The 18,721-nt window shown below is 40.9% G+C and overlaps 2 protein-coding genes across 5 annotated transcripts; one reads left to right on the top strand and one right to left on the bottom strand.

Annotated features, from left to right (window-relative positions):
* The first annotated feature begins 3,445 nt into the window (after positions 1–3,445).
* On the top strand, positions 3,446–14,484 carry sdr16c5b (short chain dehydrogenase/reductase family 16C, member 5b). Of its 2 annotated transcripts, none has more exons than XM_035758407.2 (7): positions 3,446–3,596; positions 4,288–4,628; positions 6,966–7,097; positions 8,412–8,511; positions 8,642–8,786; positions 9,839–9,964; positions 12,428–14,484. In XM_035758407.2, exons 2-7 carry the CDS (start codon positions 4,308–4,310, stop codon positions 12,519–12,521), a joined length of 918 nt encoding a protein of 305 aa, XP_035614300.1. In that variant the 5' UTR covers positions 3,446–3,596; positions 4,288–4,307; the 3' UTR covers positions 12,522–14,484. The 2 variants fall into 2 exon arrangements, with proteins under 2 accessions (XP_035614300.1, XP_035614290.1); XM_035758397.2 differs by lacking the exon at positions 3,446–3,596 and adding an exon at positions 3,749–3,916.
* A 925-nt stretch (positions 14,485–15,409) lies between these two features.
* On the bottom strand, positions 15,410–18,669 carry chchd7 (coiled-coil-helix-coiled-coil-helix domain containing 7). Of its 3 annotated transcripts, none has more exons than XM_035758416.2 (4): positions 18,416–18,669; positions 17,395–17,462; positions 17,171–17,269; positions 15,410–15,965 (listed from the first exon to the last, which is right to left on the bottom strand). In XM_035758416.2, exons 2-4 carry the CDS (start codon positions 17,446–17,448, stop codon positions 15,861–15,863), a joined length of 258 nt encoding a protein of 85 aa, XP_035614309.1. In that variant the 5' UTR covers positions 17,449–17,462; positions 18,416–18,669; the 3' UTR covers positions 15,410–15,860. The 3 variants fall into 3 exon arrangements, with proteins under 3 accessions (XP_035614309.1, XP_035614322.1, XP_035614316.1); XM_035758429.2 differs by lacking the exon at positions 18,416–18,669 and adding an exon at positions 18,234–18,409; XM_035758423.2 differs by lacking the exon at positions 18,416–18,669 and adding an exon at positions 17,645–18,151.
* Between the last annotated feature and the right edge of the window lie 52 nt (positions 18,670–18,721).

Here is an 18,721-nt window from a genome sequence, read left to right as displayed (position 1 = left end):
CTAGGGACGTTTTTAAATAAAATGAAACGGAATAGAGCTAAGCACAGGCAAAATATTAGAAGAAAACCTGGTTCAGTCTGTTTTACAACAGACACTGGGAGACAAATTCACCTTTCAGCAGGACAATAACCTAAAACATAAGGCCTAATATACACTGGAGTTCCTTACCAAGATGACATTGAATGTTCCTGAGTGGCCTAGTTTCAGTTTTGGCTTTAAACGGCTTGAAAATCTATGGCAAGGCTTGAAAATGGCTGTCTAGCCATGATCAACAACCAATTTGACAGAGCTAGAAGAATTTGAAAAATAATCCTGTGCAAATATTGTACAATCCAGGTGTGCAAAGCTTTTAGAGATTTACAGAGAAAGACTCACAGCTGCAATTGATTCTAACATGTATTAAATGTGAATACTTATATACATTTCAGTATTTCATTCTTCAATACATTTGCAAAAATGTCCAAAAACCTGTTTTCACTTTGTCATTACAGGGATTGTGTGTAGTTGGGAGAGTCTTTACAAATATTTAATACATTTTGAATTCAGGCTGTAACACAACAAAAATGAAGGCACTGTATATTTCTGAAGGCACTGTATATTTGTATCAGAAAATGTATTCTAATTAAACTGTCATAAAATAGTAGTAGAATTGTATATAGTTCAGGTGTCACGGTCTTCCTCCTCTTTATCTGAAGAGGAGAGGCGTAGAAGGATCAGAGGACCAAAATGCGGCGTGGTATGTGTTCATAGTGAATTTTAATAAAGAGAACACTGAACACTGCAACACTATACAAAAGAGTAACAAAAACAATGACGACCGTGAAGCTACAAATGAGAGCTGTGCTGACACAAGCCACTAACATAGACAATCACCCACAAACAAACAGTGCCACCCAGTCTACCTAAGTATGATTCTCAATCAGAGACAACTAATGACACCTGCCTCTGTTTGAGAACCATACTAGGCCGAAACATAGAAATCCCAAATCATAGAAAATCAAACATAGACTGCCCACCCAACTCACGCCCTGACCATACTAAATGAATACAAAACAAAGGAAATAAAGGTCAGAACGTGACATCAGGCCAGTGAAATACAAATTACAAAATAGGTATTGAAGTATTGAAATACATATATAACATACATGTAACAGAAATACTGCCCATCGTTGGCACCAGCTACCTGCACTGTAAACCTGCCACAGTTTACTAACTACTGTACTTCCAGTAATGCACTGTAAATTCTAGAAATACAGTATGTTGCTGTAGTTAGGTGTTCCAGTAATATGCTGTAAAAGAACGAGTGACATCACCGATTGAAACGCTACTAGCATGCATCACTAACTAGCTTGCTATTTCACACTGGTTACACACAAACACACAGACACACACACGCATACACAAAGGGGTAGTCATAGCAAGATTAAAAGACAAAGCCCTACTAGGGATGAATACATTGTGTCAACATTTGATGGCAGAACAGATGGCTTCTTCCTCAAATTAGCTGTTTGAGGGATTTGACATGTTCAACTCATATTGTCAAAATTGTAACAATGGAAGTTGAAAGGCAAATGTTTCTTTATTGTTGAGAACTAAAGAAGCCTATTGTTGAGAACTAAAGAAGACAAAGGAGATGATTGTGGACTACAGAAAAAAGAGGACCGTGCACACCCCCATTCTCATCGACAGGGTTGCAGTGGAGCAGGTTGAGAGCTTCAAGTTCCTTGATGTCCACATCACCAACAAACTAACATTTTCCAAGCACACCAAGACAGCCTTGAAGAGGGCACAACAAAACCAAATCCCCCTCAGGAAACTGAAATGATTTGGCATGGGTCCTCAGATCCTCAAAAGGTTTCTACAGCTGCACCATCGAGAGCATCACTTCCTGGTATGGCAACTGCTTGGCTTCCGACCGCAAGGCATTACAGAGGGTAATGCGAACGGCCCAGTACATCACTGGGGCCAAGTTTCCTGCCATCCAGGACCTCTATACCAGTCAGTGTTTCTCCCTTCTTTTACACCGCTGCTACTCTTTGTTGTTATTATCTATGCATAGTCACTTTAATAACTCTACCTACATGTACATATTACCTCAACTAACCGGTGCCCCCGCACATTGACTCTGTACCGGAACCCCACTGTATAAAGTCTCGCTATTGTTATTTTACTGCTGCTCTTTAATTACTTGTTACTTTTATTTCTTATTCTTATCCATATTTTTTAAAACAGCATTGTTGGTTAGGGGCTCGTAAGTAAGCACTTCACTGTAAGGTCTACTACACCTGTTGTATTCGGTGCATTTGACTAATAAAATTTGATTTGATTTCATATGATTTTTCATCCATCCAACTTCCATTGTCCTCCAAGAGTTGTGCAGTAGTGGGAATAAATAGTCACGCAACAATCATCAACAAATATTTCATATTTTAAAAACTTAACTATGCAGTATTAGTTAACAGTTTGAAAACTACTTGTAAACACCTTAATGTAAAGTGTTACCGCGGTCCCCCACAACTCCCAAAACCCACTGACCTTGCATATTACCAGCACAGTTGAGTAACCTAAATATCTAGGGCTTGGGAATACAATAGCAAGGTACGGGGAGGCCAGTCCAGCTCAACATGCGATCAATAAATCAATAGATGTTCTCACAAAGAAACCTCAAACTACACACTAGTAAATATTATTGAATAGATGGAAAATAATTAAAATAACAAACCGGTCAATCTTTATTGTCCCCAAGCATGGTCTGGGCTCCTGCTTTATACTAAAAGGACACACTTTTTTCACGCCACTTCGATACAAAGTGATTTTTGTAGCAGGTTAGGAGTATATTTTTATTAACTCTTTTCTTCCATCAGTCTCCTAACCTGCTATGTTCAACTCCTAACCTGCTGAGTAAATTCTCCTAACCTACTACTTGAAGTGGCGTGAAAATAGTGTTTCCCTTATACCGCAGTCATAAATGAGATCATCAGCACAAACATCACATTGCTTCCTGTGTCATGATCATTGTCTTGGTTTTAGGATACAAATCGATCTTAATTGTCGGGGCAGTGAATATAAAAGTACTTGAATTATTCATGTTAATTGATGTAATTAATAATTCAGTTATATTATTAGCTATAGATGAAGAAAAAACAACTGAAGCTAAGATAGCATATGAAGTCTATATACATAATACTATTCATGAGATTTGATTGATTTAGGATTATTGTCAAAGTAATTTGAATGGTAAAGTGTGTGTGTGAGAGAGAGGTGGACGGGCGATACAATTTTGCAACATGGACTAACATTGGCTACAAGATTGAGTGGACCACGGATTTGAGGTGGACGGTGGACAGCGGTTCCTTTTGACCGTAGATTTTCTAATGCATGAATTATTGTTTGTCGTCAGCACAGGGCATCATCATAGGTTATTCTTTTACCAATGAGTCGCTTGTAGTAAAATCGTCGTCTCCCCACAATGCCTCTTACTAGGTCAAAGTTAATAGGTAGCCGCGACTGGCTGTGCCGATTTGGATACGTTTAGCGCGTAGAACACAGACAAAGTGTTTGAAGAAAGGGAACCAATATTTAGCCTATAGATTAAGGTAAGCGTATCTTTATATTAAACTGAATGACAACTGATTAAACGGGCCGTTTCTAATATAGGCTACTTCCATCAACTCATCACATAGAGAATGCTGAGCAAATGGTTCATAGGAGACGCGCCCTGCCTGTGTGCGGTTAAGCCATAGCCTGCCCTACGATATAGAATTGAACTTTGTCTCGAGGTTAACACGGTGTCGGTCCCTACTACCTCATTGTGCAAAGGTCGGAAAAGTAATCCTATAATAGGATAAGCGCTATTATTTTTGTTTACTTTGATGCTCGATATAGGTTTCTAAGACTTGTTCTCGTAAGGAAAGGGGTAAGTTAAACGCTGTGTAGCCATATTTGAAGATATCAACTGAATTAGAAAACGTAGTATTTTGTCGACATGCTGTCATCCTTATTAGTGTTCTTATTCTAAGCCGATTCTGACATTGAAGATCGAGGGAAAGAAAACAATCAACATAGCGGGGAAATAAAGCAATACATTGTAATGGTTTTTACCTTTATTAATTCAGAATAAGGCCTATGGAAACCCATAGGCTAACAACAGACCTGACTATGCTATATAGTTTTGGGAAAAGAGAGACAGTTGTTTTTCCATTAACCATACCATCAGAATAGATTCTAGCCTATGTATAACGCATAATATTACTTTTTAACTCAACTTTAATTCATGCGGTTTGATAGGTACTCTACTAATCTTTAAGATGAACTTCGCTCTGGAGACGCTACAGGTGCTGGCCTTGTCCATATATTATAACATGGAGGCACTTGTAAAACTCTTCATCCCTTCGCGGAAGAAGAGCGTTGCGGGAGAAACTATCCTCATCACAGGGGCGGGTAGCGGCATCGGCAGGCTGATGGCGCTTGAGTTCGCCTCCATGGGCGTAACGCTGGTGCTGTGGGACATTAGCCAGGATGGCAACAAGGAAACGGTTCGACTGGTGAAGCAAAAGGGCGCGGCCAGAGTCCACTCATACATCTGTGACTGCAGCAACAAGGCAGAGGTGTACTCAGTGGCTGACCAGGTGGGTTTTATGCCACCTGGTCAGGTATATGGTCTATATACCTGGCCAGGTATGGATGTTATCACCCATGTTCTACCACTTTCCTACAGCAGGTAATAGTTTGAAGGTCTGTGGTATTTTTGACAGGCTACAGTACCGTATTTTTCAAAACATACTGCACACTGATCTTCGAAGTTGTAATTTGAGCTGTTGCAAATACACCACACTGCAAAGCTCCTTCCGGAAAGCATGCAAATGTATTTGAGAGGGAAGCTTTTTACATAAATAATTGATGTCAGCCCAATGTCTATTATAAGGTACAACAACTCAAAGGGCCTTCATGCTTTGGGAACAAATGTTGAAAGACTCCCACACATTCCATGTCTGCTCTGTTCAGGTCCACCTCATGATTACAGCTCAGATCCCACAATATTCCCATACTGTGAGCCGAGCCAGTGCATAGGTATTGGTTAGATACTGGAGATCACAGTCATACTCTGCTACACTCTCAGAAAAAAGGGTTCCAAAGGAGTTTTTTTGTGGAGGGATGGGGTTATACCTAGAACCTTTAACATCCTAAGAACCGTTTTTGGAAGAAAGGGATCTTTGATGACTCTTTGACGGGCAAGAAATGTTATACAGTTGTTGGAAGTTTACATACACTTCAGCCAAATAAATTTAAACTCAGTTTTTCACAATTCCTGAAATGTAATCCAAGTAAATATTCCCTGACTTAGGTCAGTTAGGATCACCAATTTATTTTAAGAATGTGACATGTCAGAATAATAGTAGAGAGAATGATCTATTTCAGGTTTTATTTATTCCATCACATTTCCAGTGGATCAGAAGTTTACATACACTCAATTAGTATTTGGTAGCATTGCCTTTAACTTGTTTAACTTGGATCAAATTTCGCGTAGCCTTCCACAAGCTTCCCACAATAAGTTGGGGGAATTTTGGCCCATTCCTTCTGACAGAGCTGGTGTAACTGAGTCAGGTTTGTAGGCCTTCTTGCTCGCACGCATATTTTCAGTTCTGCCCAGAAATGTTCTATGGGATTGAGGTCAGGGCTTTGTGATGGCCACTCCAATACCTTGACTTTGTTGTCATGCACAAATTACTTGTGTCATGCACAAAGTAGATGTTTTAACCGACTTGCCAAAACTATAGTTTGTTAACAAGAAATTTGTGGAGTGGTTGAAAAACGAGTTTTAATGACTCCAGCCTAAGTGTATGTAAACTTCCGACTTCAACTATACATACAACCATATATAATTTTTCCCAGCATGCTCTATTGCAGGGAGATTTTCAGAATACGTTGTTTTACTGTAATATCTGTGTTTTTGCATGTACATTACTTGGTTGATAAATGTTATGCTACACAAAAATAAATAACATACAGTTTTCTATAATCCAATCTGTTAGTAATTGGATGTATTTCATCCGTTACTGAGATGGTTGTTCCAGTTTGGATGATTGAGGTAGTCTCAATATTCAATCTTCCCTACCTTGGTAGTCATTCTGAATGCAGGTTGGAGGTGATTAACAATTCCACAATTGGTTATCCTAACTCTGGCTGGATTGCAATAGGAATTACAGATAATTTTGCAAACCAGCATAATGTGATTTGCAGGCTGATGTTTCTAGTAAACCAGGAGATTCCTAACACCACTATGTTAGGATATAATTAGTCCCTCAAATAAAGGCCTTATGATATATGTAATTTATTGTCATAAATAATTACATTTTAAAGTATAATAAGGCTGGTGTAACCATTCATAGATAATTCTAGGAAGAACCCTCCAAAGATAAAATGTTTCTCGGCAGAACCCTTCACAGACGGTTCTAGGAAGAACCTTTAGATTATAAAATGGCTCTAGGTAGAACCATATGCAGGGGGTTCTTTGAAGTACCCTACATAGATAGGGCTCCTGAGTGGCACGGTGCTAGAGGCATCACCACAGACCCTGGTTCGATCCTGGGCTGTGATTGGGAGTCCCATAGGGTGGTGCACAATTGGCCCAGCGTTGTCTGGGTTAGGGGAATATTTGGCCGGAGTAGGCTGTCATTGTAAAATAAGAATTTGTTCTTAACGCACTTGCCTAGTTAAATAAAGCTTATATTAAAAAATATATATTAAAAAAAGAACCCTCTGCAAAGGGTTCTACCCAGCACGAAAAAGGGTTCCCCTATGGGGACAAACCAAAGAACCCTGTGTGGTTCTACTTAGCACCTTTTATTTCTCAGAGATTAGCGGTAATCTGTGTGATCTCTTTGTGGTAGATTTAGGCCCAGTTCCATTTATGTTCTTATCCTGTTACGTCTATACAGCATGCTATATTATGTGTTGATTGCCAGGTGAAAAGGGAAGTGGGAGACGTGACAATCCTGATAAACAATGCAGGCATTGTCACAGGGACGAAGTTCATGAATGCTCCCGATAGCCTGATTGAGAAGTCTATGGAGGTCAACTCCAATGCTCACTTCTGGGTGAGTTGGAATTTTATCATGAACATTTTGTATTTTTCTGCGACATGTCAAATCAAAATCAAATCAAATTAATTTTATTTGTCAAATGCCTCGTATACAACAGGTGTAGACTAACAGTGAGATGTTTAAGGGTCCTTTTCCAACCATGCAGAGTTAAAGATAAGATATAAGAAATAGAAAATAGAAATAGTGACACGAGGAATAGATACACAGTGAATAATGAAAAACAATAACGTGGCTATATACAGCGAGTACCAGTACCAAGTCGATATGCAGGGATACGAGGCTATTGAGGTAACTATGTACATATTGGTAGGGGTAAAGTGACATAGATAATAGACTGAGCTGTAGCAACAGCGTATGTGGAGCAGTAGCAGTAGCGTATGTGGTCTGTGTGTGTGTGTGTGTGTGTGTGTGTGTGTGTGTGTGTGTGTGTGTGTGTGTGTGTGTGTGTGTGTGTGTGTGTGTGTGTGTGTGTGTGTGTGTGTGTGTGTGTGTGTGTGTGTGTGTGTGTGTGTGTGTGTGTGTGTGTGTGTGTGTGTGTGTGTGTGTGTGTGTGTGTGTGTGTGGCGTCAGTATGCGTGTGTGCGCATCTTATGTGTGTGTTGGGGTGTCAGTGTAAGTGTGTATGAGTGTGGTTATATACCAGTGTGTGTGCATAGAGTCAGTGCAAGAGAGTTAGTTAAAAAAGGGCCAATGCAGGTAGTCTGGGTAGGGTTAGGGTTGGGAGGCTTGGGCTTGGGTGTTGAAGCTGTTCAGGGTCCTGTTGGTTCGAGACTTGGTGCACTGGTACCGCTTGCCATGCGGTATCAGAGAGAACAGTCTATGGCTTGGGTGGCTGGAGTCTTTGAAAATATTTTGGGCCTGACACCGCCTGGTAAAGAGGTCCTGGATAGCACGGCGCTTGGCCCAGCGATGTACTGTGCCGTACTCACCACCCTCTGGAGCACCTTGCGGAATGGGTGCCTTGCAGTTGCCCTACCAAGCGGTGATGCAGCCAGTCAGATGCTCTTGGACGTTTTGCGGATCTGCAGTGCCATCTTTTCAAGTCTAAGAGTAAAACAGTAGCATAGGGAATGATAGATGGCCTAAGCCCGCAGGATGTGCCAGACCAGCCTATGGAAATAATGCTAAACGTAACACAACATGCTCATATCAATATAGGTGTAAGATAAACATAAAATAAAAAAATACTTAGACAAGGAGAGACAAAGAACATGTTCAAATATCAGTGCGCATGGGGTATTTTTTATTATATGCGTAGTATGTCGCCAGCAAAGTAATTCTCAACCATGATCATCTGTTTTCCCCCAGACTTACAAGGCGTTTCTCCCTGCAATGATAGCCAGTAACCATGGTCACCTGGTGAGCATCGCAAGCTCTGCTGGACTGATTGGAGTCAACGGCCTGGCAGGTTAGATATACTCATCTCACTCACTACCCCTCTAAAGTGGGATATAAATATTTTACCCAACATCATATAGTGTGAGTGTGAACACTCAGAGTAATGCATTCCCATTCCTCTAATCTCTGTCTGTGCTCAGATTACTGTGCCAGTAAGTTTGCGGCTGTGGGCTTTGCTGAGTCTGTGGCACTGGAGCTGCTAGCGACAAAGAAAAACGGAGTGAAGACCACTATTGTGTGTCCCTTCTTTATTAACACGGGGATGTTTGACGGCGCTGTCACCAAGTGGGTCCACCGTTCTGACACACACACATACCCAGAACACATTTTGCTACCATAAGCTCTGTTAGAGGAAGTGCTGCCACTGTAGACACAATATGGAAATATGTACAATGTTGCACTGCGCTATGTGTAGTAGCAGTGTGTAGCTAAGCAATAAAATGCTTGCTCTACTTCACTTTGCTAGGAGGTGAAATTCTACTTTGTAACTGTTTTGAGCAGTAAATGTATATGATTTAGACCAGGGAGTGGAAATACAATTAATGGCAGTATACCCTGGTGTGTAGATGACCTTCAATTATTGTCTAGGCCGGGGCAACCTCGCCCTACTAGTTATGTGACACCACCATAGATGCCATGGAGCCAGCTCTACCTGGAGTGCCTAGGGCCATGTCCTTAGATGTCGCTAGTGATCAAGGCCGTTTGAGTGGCACGCGCGCATGTGTGCGTGTGTGCGTGCATGTGTGTGTGTGTGTGTGTGCGTGCATGCGTGTGTGCGTGCGTGTGTGTGTGTGTGATGTCAGTATGAGTTACGAAAATGCCAGCGTCCCTCAGTCTTGCTCTTTGGGCCCTTCCATTTTCTCACTTTATTATTCATGCTGTTTGGTTCAGCTTTTTACTGGCCACAGAGCAGAGCAATGCTTACCACATCCTGTTACTCAGACACACACACACACACACACTGTCAAATTTCTGAACAAAAATCAGGAACCAATCACGATGAGATTTGAATGAGATTGTGATGTTGAAAGTCCCCACACAAAAGTCCTGTTTTTATCAAGATGCTACAATGGTTATTATTTGTTCTCCAAAGTTTATGGGTTTTATGTCTTTTAAGGAACAGACTGAAGGCAGAAACTGATTACAAAGTACAACGTTCATCGTGGCATAACATTTTGAAGGATTTGAAGTGAAATGTAAAAGGGGCTTAGGACATGTATATTAGTGGATGCAGTGTGTTTTTAGATGTAGATTCACACTAGAGAGTGCCAGCCCATTACTTTGAACTGCTGATCAGTGAGAAAAATGATTTGTTTGGTTTTGGGTGCTTCCTGCAGATGGCCCATTCTCATGCCCATCCTGGAACCTGACTATGTGGCCAAGATGATCGTCCGTGCTATCCAAACTGACCAAGTGTACCTGTATATGCCTCGGATCCTCTACCTCATCCTCGCCTTCAAGAAGTAAGAACTGTACCAAACACTATGCAGGATTTACTAAATGGACCCCCGGGCCCTAGCCGCTACCTCCCCAGTCCCAGTTGTCTCTTAGGTTTAGATGTATTCAAACAGGTTTTATATATCTTTGTTTATACAACCACAGCAGTCACGTGTCAAAAAATGCAGCATCTACCTGTGGAGGGGGTCTACCTGCTACTAGTACCCAAAAGCATTCTGCATTTTTGTTCGACTACTGGGGTAAAACAGATACATTCCATTCTACTTGAAATATGAGGACTCATGAAGAAAAGGGAAGGGGAAGGGGGAATAGCCAGTCAGTTGTACAACTGAATGCATTCAACTGAAATGTGTCTTAAAAATGTATTTATTTGTATTTATTAAGGCATTATTATGATCCACCCCAACACTGACTTTCAAATCTTTGTACTCAGCAATGACCTAGATTGTTGACACAACAAAAATGTATGGAGAGGACGCAACAGATAAAACTGTTGACACTGTGGACTGAGAACAGTGGTGTAGTGAAGGGTAAACTCACGTTAACGCAGTTCACCGCACTTTTTTTATTTTGGCAAGCGGATACCCAACTTTTGCGCCAAAAAATGCATTGAAAGTGTAGGGAGTGTTACTTTACTCACCGGGCTCAATTCAACCAAATCCACATTGCAGTATTTTTTACATCAAAATAGAAACATGATGGTTAAATAAAACAGCAGATTGGTTTAGGGACCTATGTGTGCGCAGAAGCGAGAGTTGCGTCAATAAAGCCATTGCGTGCATAAACATTGTTGTTTGTCCCTTACCTGGACAGACACCAAGCAGATTGATCCGGTACGAATGCAGATGAGCAAGCCTTCATTGTGTCAAATGGTGTGGGGGCTATAAGCAAAAGTGCAAATACTCCATCACAGGGACTGAGATTGAGAGTGGAGTGAGAGAGATTGAGAGTGGAGTGAGAGAGATTGAGAGCTGGAACACGTTGTTTGTGGTGGTGCTTGTCTAAACACTAGAGATTGCTCTAGAGATCTGAGTGATTAATGCAGGCCTGCCACAGAGGACACTTGACCTGACAGCTGCCTAGGTGGAAAGGTGCATGTGTAAACAAAGAGTGGAGAGAGGAGGTTGCGTGAGAGGCTGAGTCGAAGGCGGGTAGCGGGCACAAAACGCACATGCAAACACACAAATAAGTGCACACACGCATCACACACACGCTTACAGTACACTCGACCGCACCACCATGCAACTTTTCGACATGTACACGAAATCGCATACACCCACCCATGTGTACTTCTTTCACACAATCAACATGAACACGCTGGCAGAAACAAGGTGACATACACCACACGGTTACATGTCACAATAACTGTCTATGTACCTCTGGCCATTATGTCATGTTTATTCAGTGTTTAAGGATGTGCTACGAATGCTTTGGATAGTAGTTCATGCTAATCATTCATATCAAACACTATAAACACAGGCATTGGTTTCAGAGGCGGTAGGGAAAGGTCATAACACGTGAGTGATTACAACACAGCCTAGGCAGGAACTGAGAATGTAGACAGACATTTTCTCTACCGCAGACTGCTTCTCTGCTGTTACATTGGGACAGAGTTGAACTTTTTAGTGGGACTATGACCCCATTGCAACACACACACCCCCACACACACTTGCTACTCTGAGCACACTGTTTTATCTAAGGATTCACTGACATTAATTCTAAACTGCATCTGGGCCCTTCAGTACCTTCACACAGGCATAAAACTCCCACTCTTAATGGTGCATTTTTAAAGAAATCCTATTGCTAATTACCTACTGCAACTAATTTAATGAAAATGTATTCCTTGAATTTGATTGAAGTGCCAAAAATGCATAAATTTGATAAATCATTAACTCACAAAAGAACCTGGATTCTAAGGTGGACATTTAGTCAGTTGGGCTTTAGCTGGGAAGCCCTCCATGAATGAGAGCACATCAGAGAGTGAGAGAGAGAGGGAGATAGGAGAGAAAGAGAGATAGCAAGATAGGAAAGAGAAGGAGAGAGAGAGAGATATGACTCACCTCCTATTCCTCCTGTATCAATTGTAATCAAGCTCTACTTCCGTATGGAAATCTGTATGGAAATCTGCACACTACCACAAAGCCTTTGATGGTTCCTATTGTAATTTTTTCCAAAAAATGATTGTAAAAATGAATGTGGTGCATGATCATATGGAGTCACTAGCATTTATGTCAGTCATAAAGGCATTTTATGTTTGATTATTGATGTTTGAAGTGCAGCCGTTCTTCACAGAATGGCTTTACTGCACATATACAGTATATGTACATGACTATTCAATTATTTTGTTCAGTATTTATTGGGTTTTGTGCGTTTGGAGAAGAAAAAAAATAGGTCAATAATTTACAGCTGCTGTGAAGTAGAATAAATAACCCCTGTCTCTTTTTATCACGTGTGTTCTCTTCTCACAGCATTTTGCCCACTAAGATGGGGCTCCTCTTGGGAGACTACATGGGGGCATTCAATTTCATGGATGCATTCAAAGGCCATGGGAAAAAGGACTGAAGCATTCAATAAGTGCTCAGGAGGGGAGGATCTCAATCCATTTCCTGCATGAAGTGTTGCAGTTTACAGCCCTTTGTGAATCTAGACTACATTTTAATAAGCATTTCTGACTTTTATAATGGAAGTAATATACATGTCCTACATATCAGTGCCTAACTGCCTATACATGTACATATACGAAATTCACTGTAGAATTGAATTGGTAGTGCACAAATAATTATCGCCTATGAAGGATGTTTTAAAGAGCCATTGGCAGTATACAGAGATGATGCACTCGTATGAAACTATGGTTACTAATTCTACCATATATGTTGTTACCTCTTGTTTTACTATTGTGTGGGAATACCGTATGAAGTAAATGTCTGTCATTTTACGTCCAATGAGATTTCTCTCCTGAGAGTCACTTGAAATCTATTCATTTACAAAAGCTACTGCTTTAAAGTGGTTGTTGAATGATATCTTGCTTTTATGTATTTTAATCGAAGTATATGCATTGTTAGCCTTAATTATATTATAGTCTTATTATGTAGCTTGTTCAAAAGTATCCGCATCAAAAATGTAGTTGGGATATTATATTGCCATGGCAATAAAGCTGCTAAGAAACTTTAATAATTTAATAATATGCCAAAGTATACTTTAAAGGTTGCTGATGTTTCAACTCGTTATGTGATAGTATGAAATTATGGACATATCATCATTATTCATTTACAGGTGCAGCCATGGTTATCTTTTCAGATAATCCCCATCGTATATCATGTCTTAATGATTGACCATGTATGCCTCATATTAATCTTTGCTTGCTGGAAAGTTCAATGTTTGGAAAGCTTTACAACTGTCTGATCGCATAATAAAAGATACATGGTTTATCTTCTTTATGCCATTGACTAAAAGTAGGACATCTGTTCAAAGTAATAGATTGGCACAGAGTAAGAGACGTTCTTTGCTTGATTGCTTGTTTGATAATGAGTGCAACTCTTAATCGGTATTCTGAGAGCCACAATGTTGTAGTGCACATCTGCTGTGTGCAGGGGATTGTTGATTATAGGCATCATCTCAACATTTGCATGGAAAAACACACTCTAGGAATCTGCAGATCTGGTGGATCCTCACAGTCTGACAGTGGTCAGTCACCATTAAAACATTTAACAACCCTACTTATCATTCGCCGATTCGAGGGGAAAACAACATTGCTGTACACCTCAATAGCCAGATTTGAGGAAGCAGGGTAATGTGTGGGTGGCTCCGTCAGTAAAGCAACAGCACCACCTCGCGTAAATGGCTCTGAAACACTAATGCGAAACAATAGCACTGGCATACAACCGACACTACATGACATGATACACATTTGTCGAAATACAATACAACTGAAGCTTTTCAAATGTGTTTTATTGTATCAAGTCATAGGCTTACATAATGCATGCACTTGAAACAATCAGTACAAAGTTAAGTATTTTCACCAATTAACCTGGTCCCAGATCTGCATATGCCCTCACGAGTATGTGATTCAAAATACTAGCCAACTGAGATTCCAAGGGGTTTGGCTAACTGCATATACTGTATGTGATGGTGTATACACTGCGGCAGCATGGATTATTGAATCAGAATATGACCCACTTTACTACTGGCACTCATTTATTTAAACCTGCCCAACAGAGTCGACCTTTACATTGCAAGACTGTTTAGCATAACAGCGAATCAGATGTTGGCCAAAGCACATTTGGGACTCCCGAGTGGCGTAGTGGTCTAAGGCACTGCATCTCGGTGCTAGAGGCATCACTACAGACCCTGTTTTTAATTCCAGGCTGTATCATAACCGGCTGTGATTGGGAGTCCCATAGGGCGGCGCACAATTGGCCCAGCATCGTACGTATTAGGGTTTAGCTGGGTAGGCCGTTATTGTAAATAATAATTTGTTCTTAACTGACTTGCCTAGTTAAATAAATAAAAAACAATACAGATCTGCGATCAGGCTTGGTGCCAATGTTATGGTTTTTCACAATCGTGTACAAGCAATTTTTCGATCCGTGTTGAAACGTGTCATTAGTCGGTCAGCAGCGATCAAATGCATGTACTAACTTTTATGATCATTTTCTTGTCTTTGTACCTGACTTGCATATCATAGACCACCTTTTGCAAAACTTTAAATACAAATGTCATCAGCGAATACAAAATGAATTGTAGTCTTTATTTCAGAATATTAACAAAACAAAATGTTCACCCGAAGAGAAATACGTACAATTACGTTAACTGTTTCCGGCAATGAGTAAATACTACTGCACGGAATTCTAATTCAATCCCATCAGTGTCATACTATGTACAATATCGAGAAATCTCTAAGTAATGGGGACTCACTTGTATGATTTTGTACAATATTGCTGACATGCAGAGTGAAGTTGGGTTACTTCTAAGTAAATCATCTCCAACATGGTCACCTTCCATTATAGAGCTTTGGTGTGGATTGAGGCTATACGTTCATATCAGTGGTGTTCCTCCATTGTATTCACCTTAGTTCCTATTATGTATAGCAATGGAGTCTACAAAACTACGAGCAACCCAGCCTATGCATTGAATACAAGGACAGATTGTGAACTGATGAATGAATCCTACACACAATGCTTATTTTAAAAACATGTAATGTGTATGAAATATGCATAAAAGGAGACTAATCGCACATAATTCTGCACCTTTCAATGGTTGTAGGCTAGTACCAATTTTGATCATGACTTAGTGACTGCAAATAACGACTTTGTTTTGTCTGCTTGTACTCCAGAGATAAATATGGTTGCATTAATGTCTTTGCAGACACTCGTCTTGTGGACTTGTAAAAATCGACAACATTGTTCCAAAAAATGCTTTTACGCAATTGTATAAAAAGTACACCAAATAAATAATTTTACAAACACAGATTCAGTTTATTTTCAGAGATTCTGGCAAGGCTTGCAAATAAAGGTGAGTAAGTCCATAGTCTTTCCAGTTCTTTCTTTAAAGATTATTAAAAACACTTGATTCATGAAGGCAACTTGAAGTGCTTTTCCATATAGCTCCACTCATACTAACCAGCTATGCACATTCATTGCCAGATTACAGCATTAGTCATACTGTAGTGATTTGATCATTGATATCGGTATTTGACAGGTTTCAACGCCACCATCAACCTTTAGTGGCAAGCAGCACACAGTGCGGCAGAGGCACCTCTTGGGGCACGGTCAGCATCATAATGGTGAGGTGTGTGGAGGAGCTCTCAGACCTTCATAAAGAAGGTGTCTGACCAAGAGCTTTACTGGAAAGTATGGTCTACACCCCACTCCAGTGTTTCCTTCTACTGGTCTTGCCACTGCCTCAATAGGGCTTGCCTCCAATGGCAGCTAGTATCTCCTGGCGCTCCTCAGCAGTGGGCATGTCAGGCTTCACGCCGTCTCGTCTCCTATTCACCATGAGGTTGTGCTGAAAAAAAGAACAGAAAACATTGGAATCACGTCAATTTAAGTCCATAGGCCCTGTGATACGCACTGATTTGGGACCGTTAGGGGCGGCACGCAGCCTAGCGTTTAGGAGTTAAAATCCCAACTGATTAAAAAAATATAAAAAAATGGGTGCCTGATGTTATGCCCTTGAACGAGTCACCTAACCCCTTACAATTGCTTCAAGGGCGCTGCAACCTCAGGGTGGTTGTGTGTCTCCTGGGGGGTGTGAACATAAGAGTATTTCCAATCTCTGAAAGTTAATAAACAATGAAGTACATATAATGCAGATGGATAGATGAACAAAACCAGAACATTACCAATAATTTTGTAGGGCAGCTCCATGCAAATGGCTACATTCCCAAGACTGCAATGTGGGTGTCCTGGAACACAGCCACTGCAAATCCCCATCTCAACCCAGTTGACGTAGACAGAGGCTCGTTAAGGGGTGGGCTCTTGCCTTATAGACCGCTGCGCCACTCGGGAGGCATTGCATCAGTGCTAGAGGAGTCACCACAGATCAGGGTTTGATCCCGGAATGTATCACAACCGACTGATCAGGAGTCCCATAGGGTAGTGCACAATTGGCCCAGCGTCTTCCGGGTTAGGTGATGGTTTGGCCGGAGGGTCTTGACTTGGCTCATTACGCTCTAGCGACTCCTTGTGGCGGGCCAGGCGCCTGCAGGCTGACCTCTAGTCAGCTGAACAGTGTTTCCTTCGACACATTAATGCGGCTGGCTTCCGGGTTAAGCAGGCGGGTGTTAAAAACTGCGGTTTGGCAGGTCACGTCTCGGAGGACGCATGACTCAACCGTCGCCTCCCGAGGCCTTTGGGGAGTTGCAACGATGAGACAAGATTGAAATTGGGGGTAAAATTTAAGAAAAAAAGTGGCCTCTTCAGCAGGTGCTAATCAATTAAGCTGATTCCACAGTTTAAAGACTGGCACAGAATAACTCAACAGGGGGCGAGCTTTGAATGCAGTGAGTCATTCTGCTAGTCCTTCTAATTTTAGTTTGAGGTGATTTGAGTATGTTTTAATATTAAACATTGCCTTCGGACAACCTGTAAATTTGAATTCTTCATCTTTGCCTCATGTTGGCCTACATGCAATACTTAATATCTATTTGAGATCTCACTGCATTAGGCACATTAGATTGGCACTCATGGATTGCGCCAATGCATACTCACCCAGTATTTTCTGCAGTTTTTGTATCTCAGAAAATATGCAGAACACATGTTCTTATCATAGTTATTGGCATCCAAACATTTCTGAGAACCATCACTTTCCTGGAAAAGAGTAAAGTCAAGTGGTTCAATTTGACAGAAATTACATTAACATTCAAACCAGTATAGATCTCAAATGTAGTAGGCATAATCTCATTCAAACATGTAGCCTGTATACTAATACATACTTCAATGCATGGGTTTATATCTTTACTTCGAAGCTTGCGCACGTTTTTGTCCATTTCTTGCTGCGTCGCTGAAAAACAAACAAATGTGCAATACATTGAAGTCGATACATTGTCTCGTGCAATTAAACAATTTATATGATCACGGTTCCGCTACAATAAAACATACAAGGTCAGGGATGGACCCATTGACCTATGTATTCTCAAGTGCGGCAACAATGACTAGATAAATATCAGGTACAAAAAAAGTTACCATAATTTCAGGAACAGCAAACTCATAGCTGCACTTTATAACGTTGTTGCTCGAGCTACATGGATGAACGTCGGAGAAGGCGAAGCGAGAGCGTTTACGGTGCTCAAAATCTGTCCAAGAAATAAGACCACAAAGTATTTTTTTTTTGTATGGGAGTCGGTGACGAATTTGTTAAACAAAAAAATGTAATCGCTAATTTCCTACTTGAGGCTTATTTGATGTGATATAAGTTATGTAATGGTTATGTTGTTACGAATGCACTGACAGTGGACGCACGTGGCATTTTGGCAAAAAAAACTTTAAATCGGAGTTGTGCCTGTTCACAAGCATATCTGCCCTCTAATTGGCTGGAATGGTCCCACCTGATCTCGCCTGCCTTCCATCTTCGTGGACATATTTCCATTGTTTGTGCCATCACTCGACTATCTTGTCAATATAATAGATCATCTTTGTCATTGACCTTCGAATGAGTGAGCTACCTACTGCAACTATAGCAGCTAACTAATAAAGCATTAAGCCCGCAAGAGGGCTAACGACGCTTTCTGCTAACCGATGTCACAAAAGCGACACTGCAAAGGCAAAAGGTTACCTCAAAAGTTGTGCATGACTCTCCCCAAAGATGTATGATAGTGCCGCAGCTAGCATAGCTAGCCAGCCAGGAAGTCGAATTGTTTGATAATGATATTTTCACGCGACAGCGAACCTTTGGCAAATCACTGCGCTTCGACTTTGGTTAAATCTACATGACTGCCCACCGCGTTCCGCACTTACTTTTCTTGATGTTATGTGGAAATCTTGGTTGAATACTTGTGCATCTATTCCCTCATGTCAGTTCGAACGTCATTTAATAACATCGCACTACGATGTTCATGACGTCTGCAACAAACTGACAGCAAAACTGACCAACAGGACAAAATACAGAAACGACGACAGGGTACTTTTCAGTAAACTGACAGGTCGATACGCCAATAGGACGGTTCTAATGACATTCTTAGTCCACCTATTGTTATAAATAAAACCAAAATGAAGTCAATGCGATTGACAGTATCACTAGCGAGTCCGAAAATTGAACTTTAT

This window comes from Oncorhynchus keta, chromosome 4, assembly GCF_023373465.1.
Source record: "Oncorhynchus keta strain PuntledgeMale-10-30-2019 chromosome 4, Oket_V2, whole genome shotgun sequence".
NCBI classification, from domain to species: domain Eukaryota; kingdom Metazoa; phylum Chordata; class Actinopteri; order Salmoniformes; family Salmonidae; genus Oncorhynchus; species Oncorhynchus keta.
This window is presented reverse-complemented; position numbering and strand designations above follow the sequence as displayed.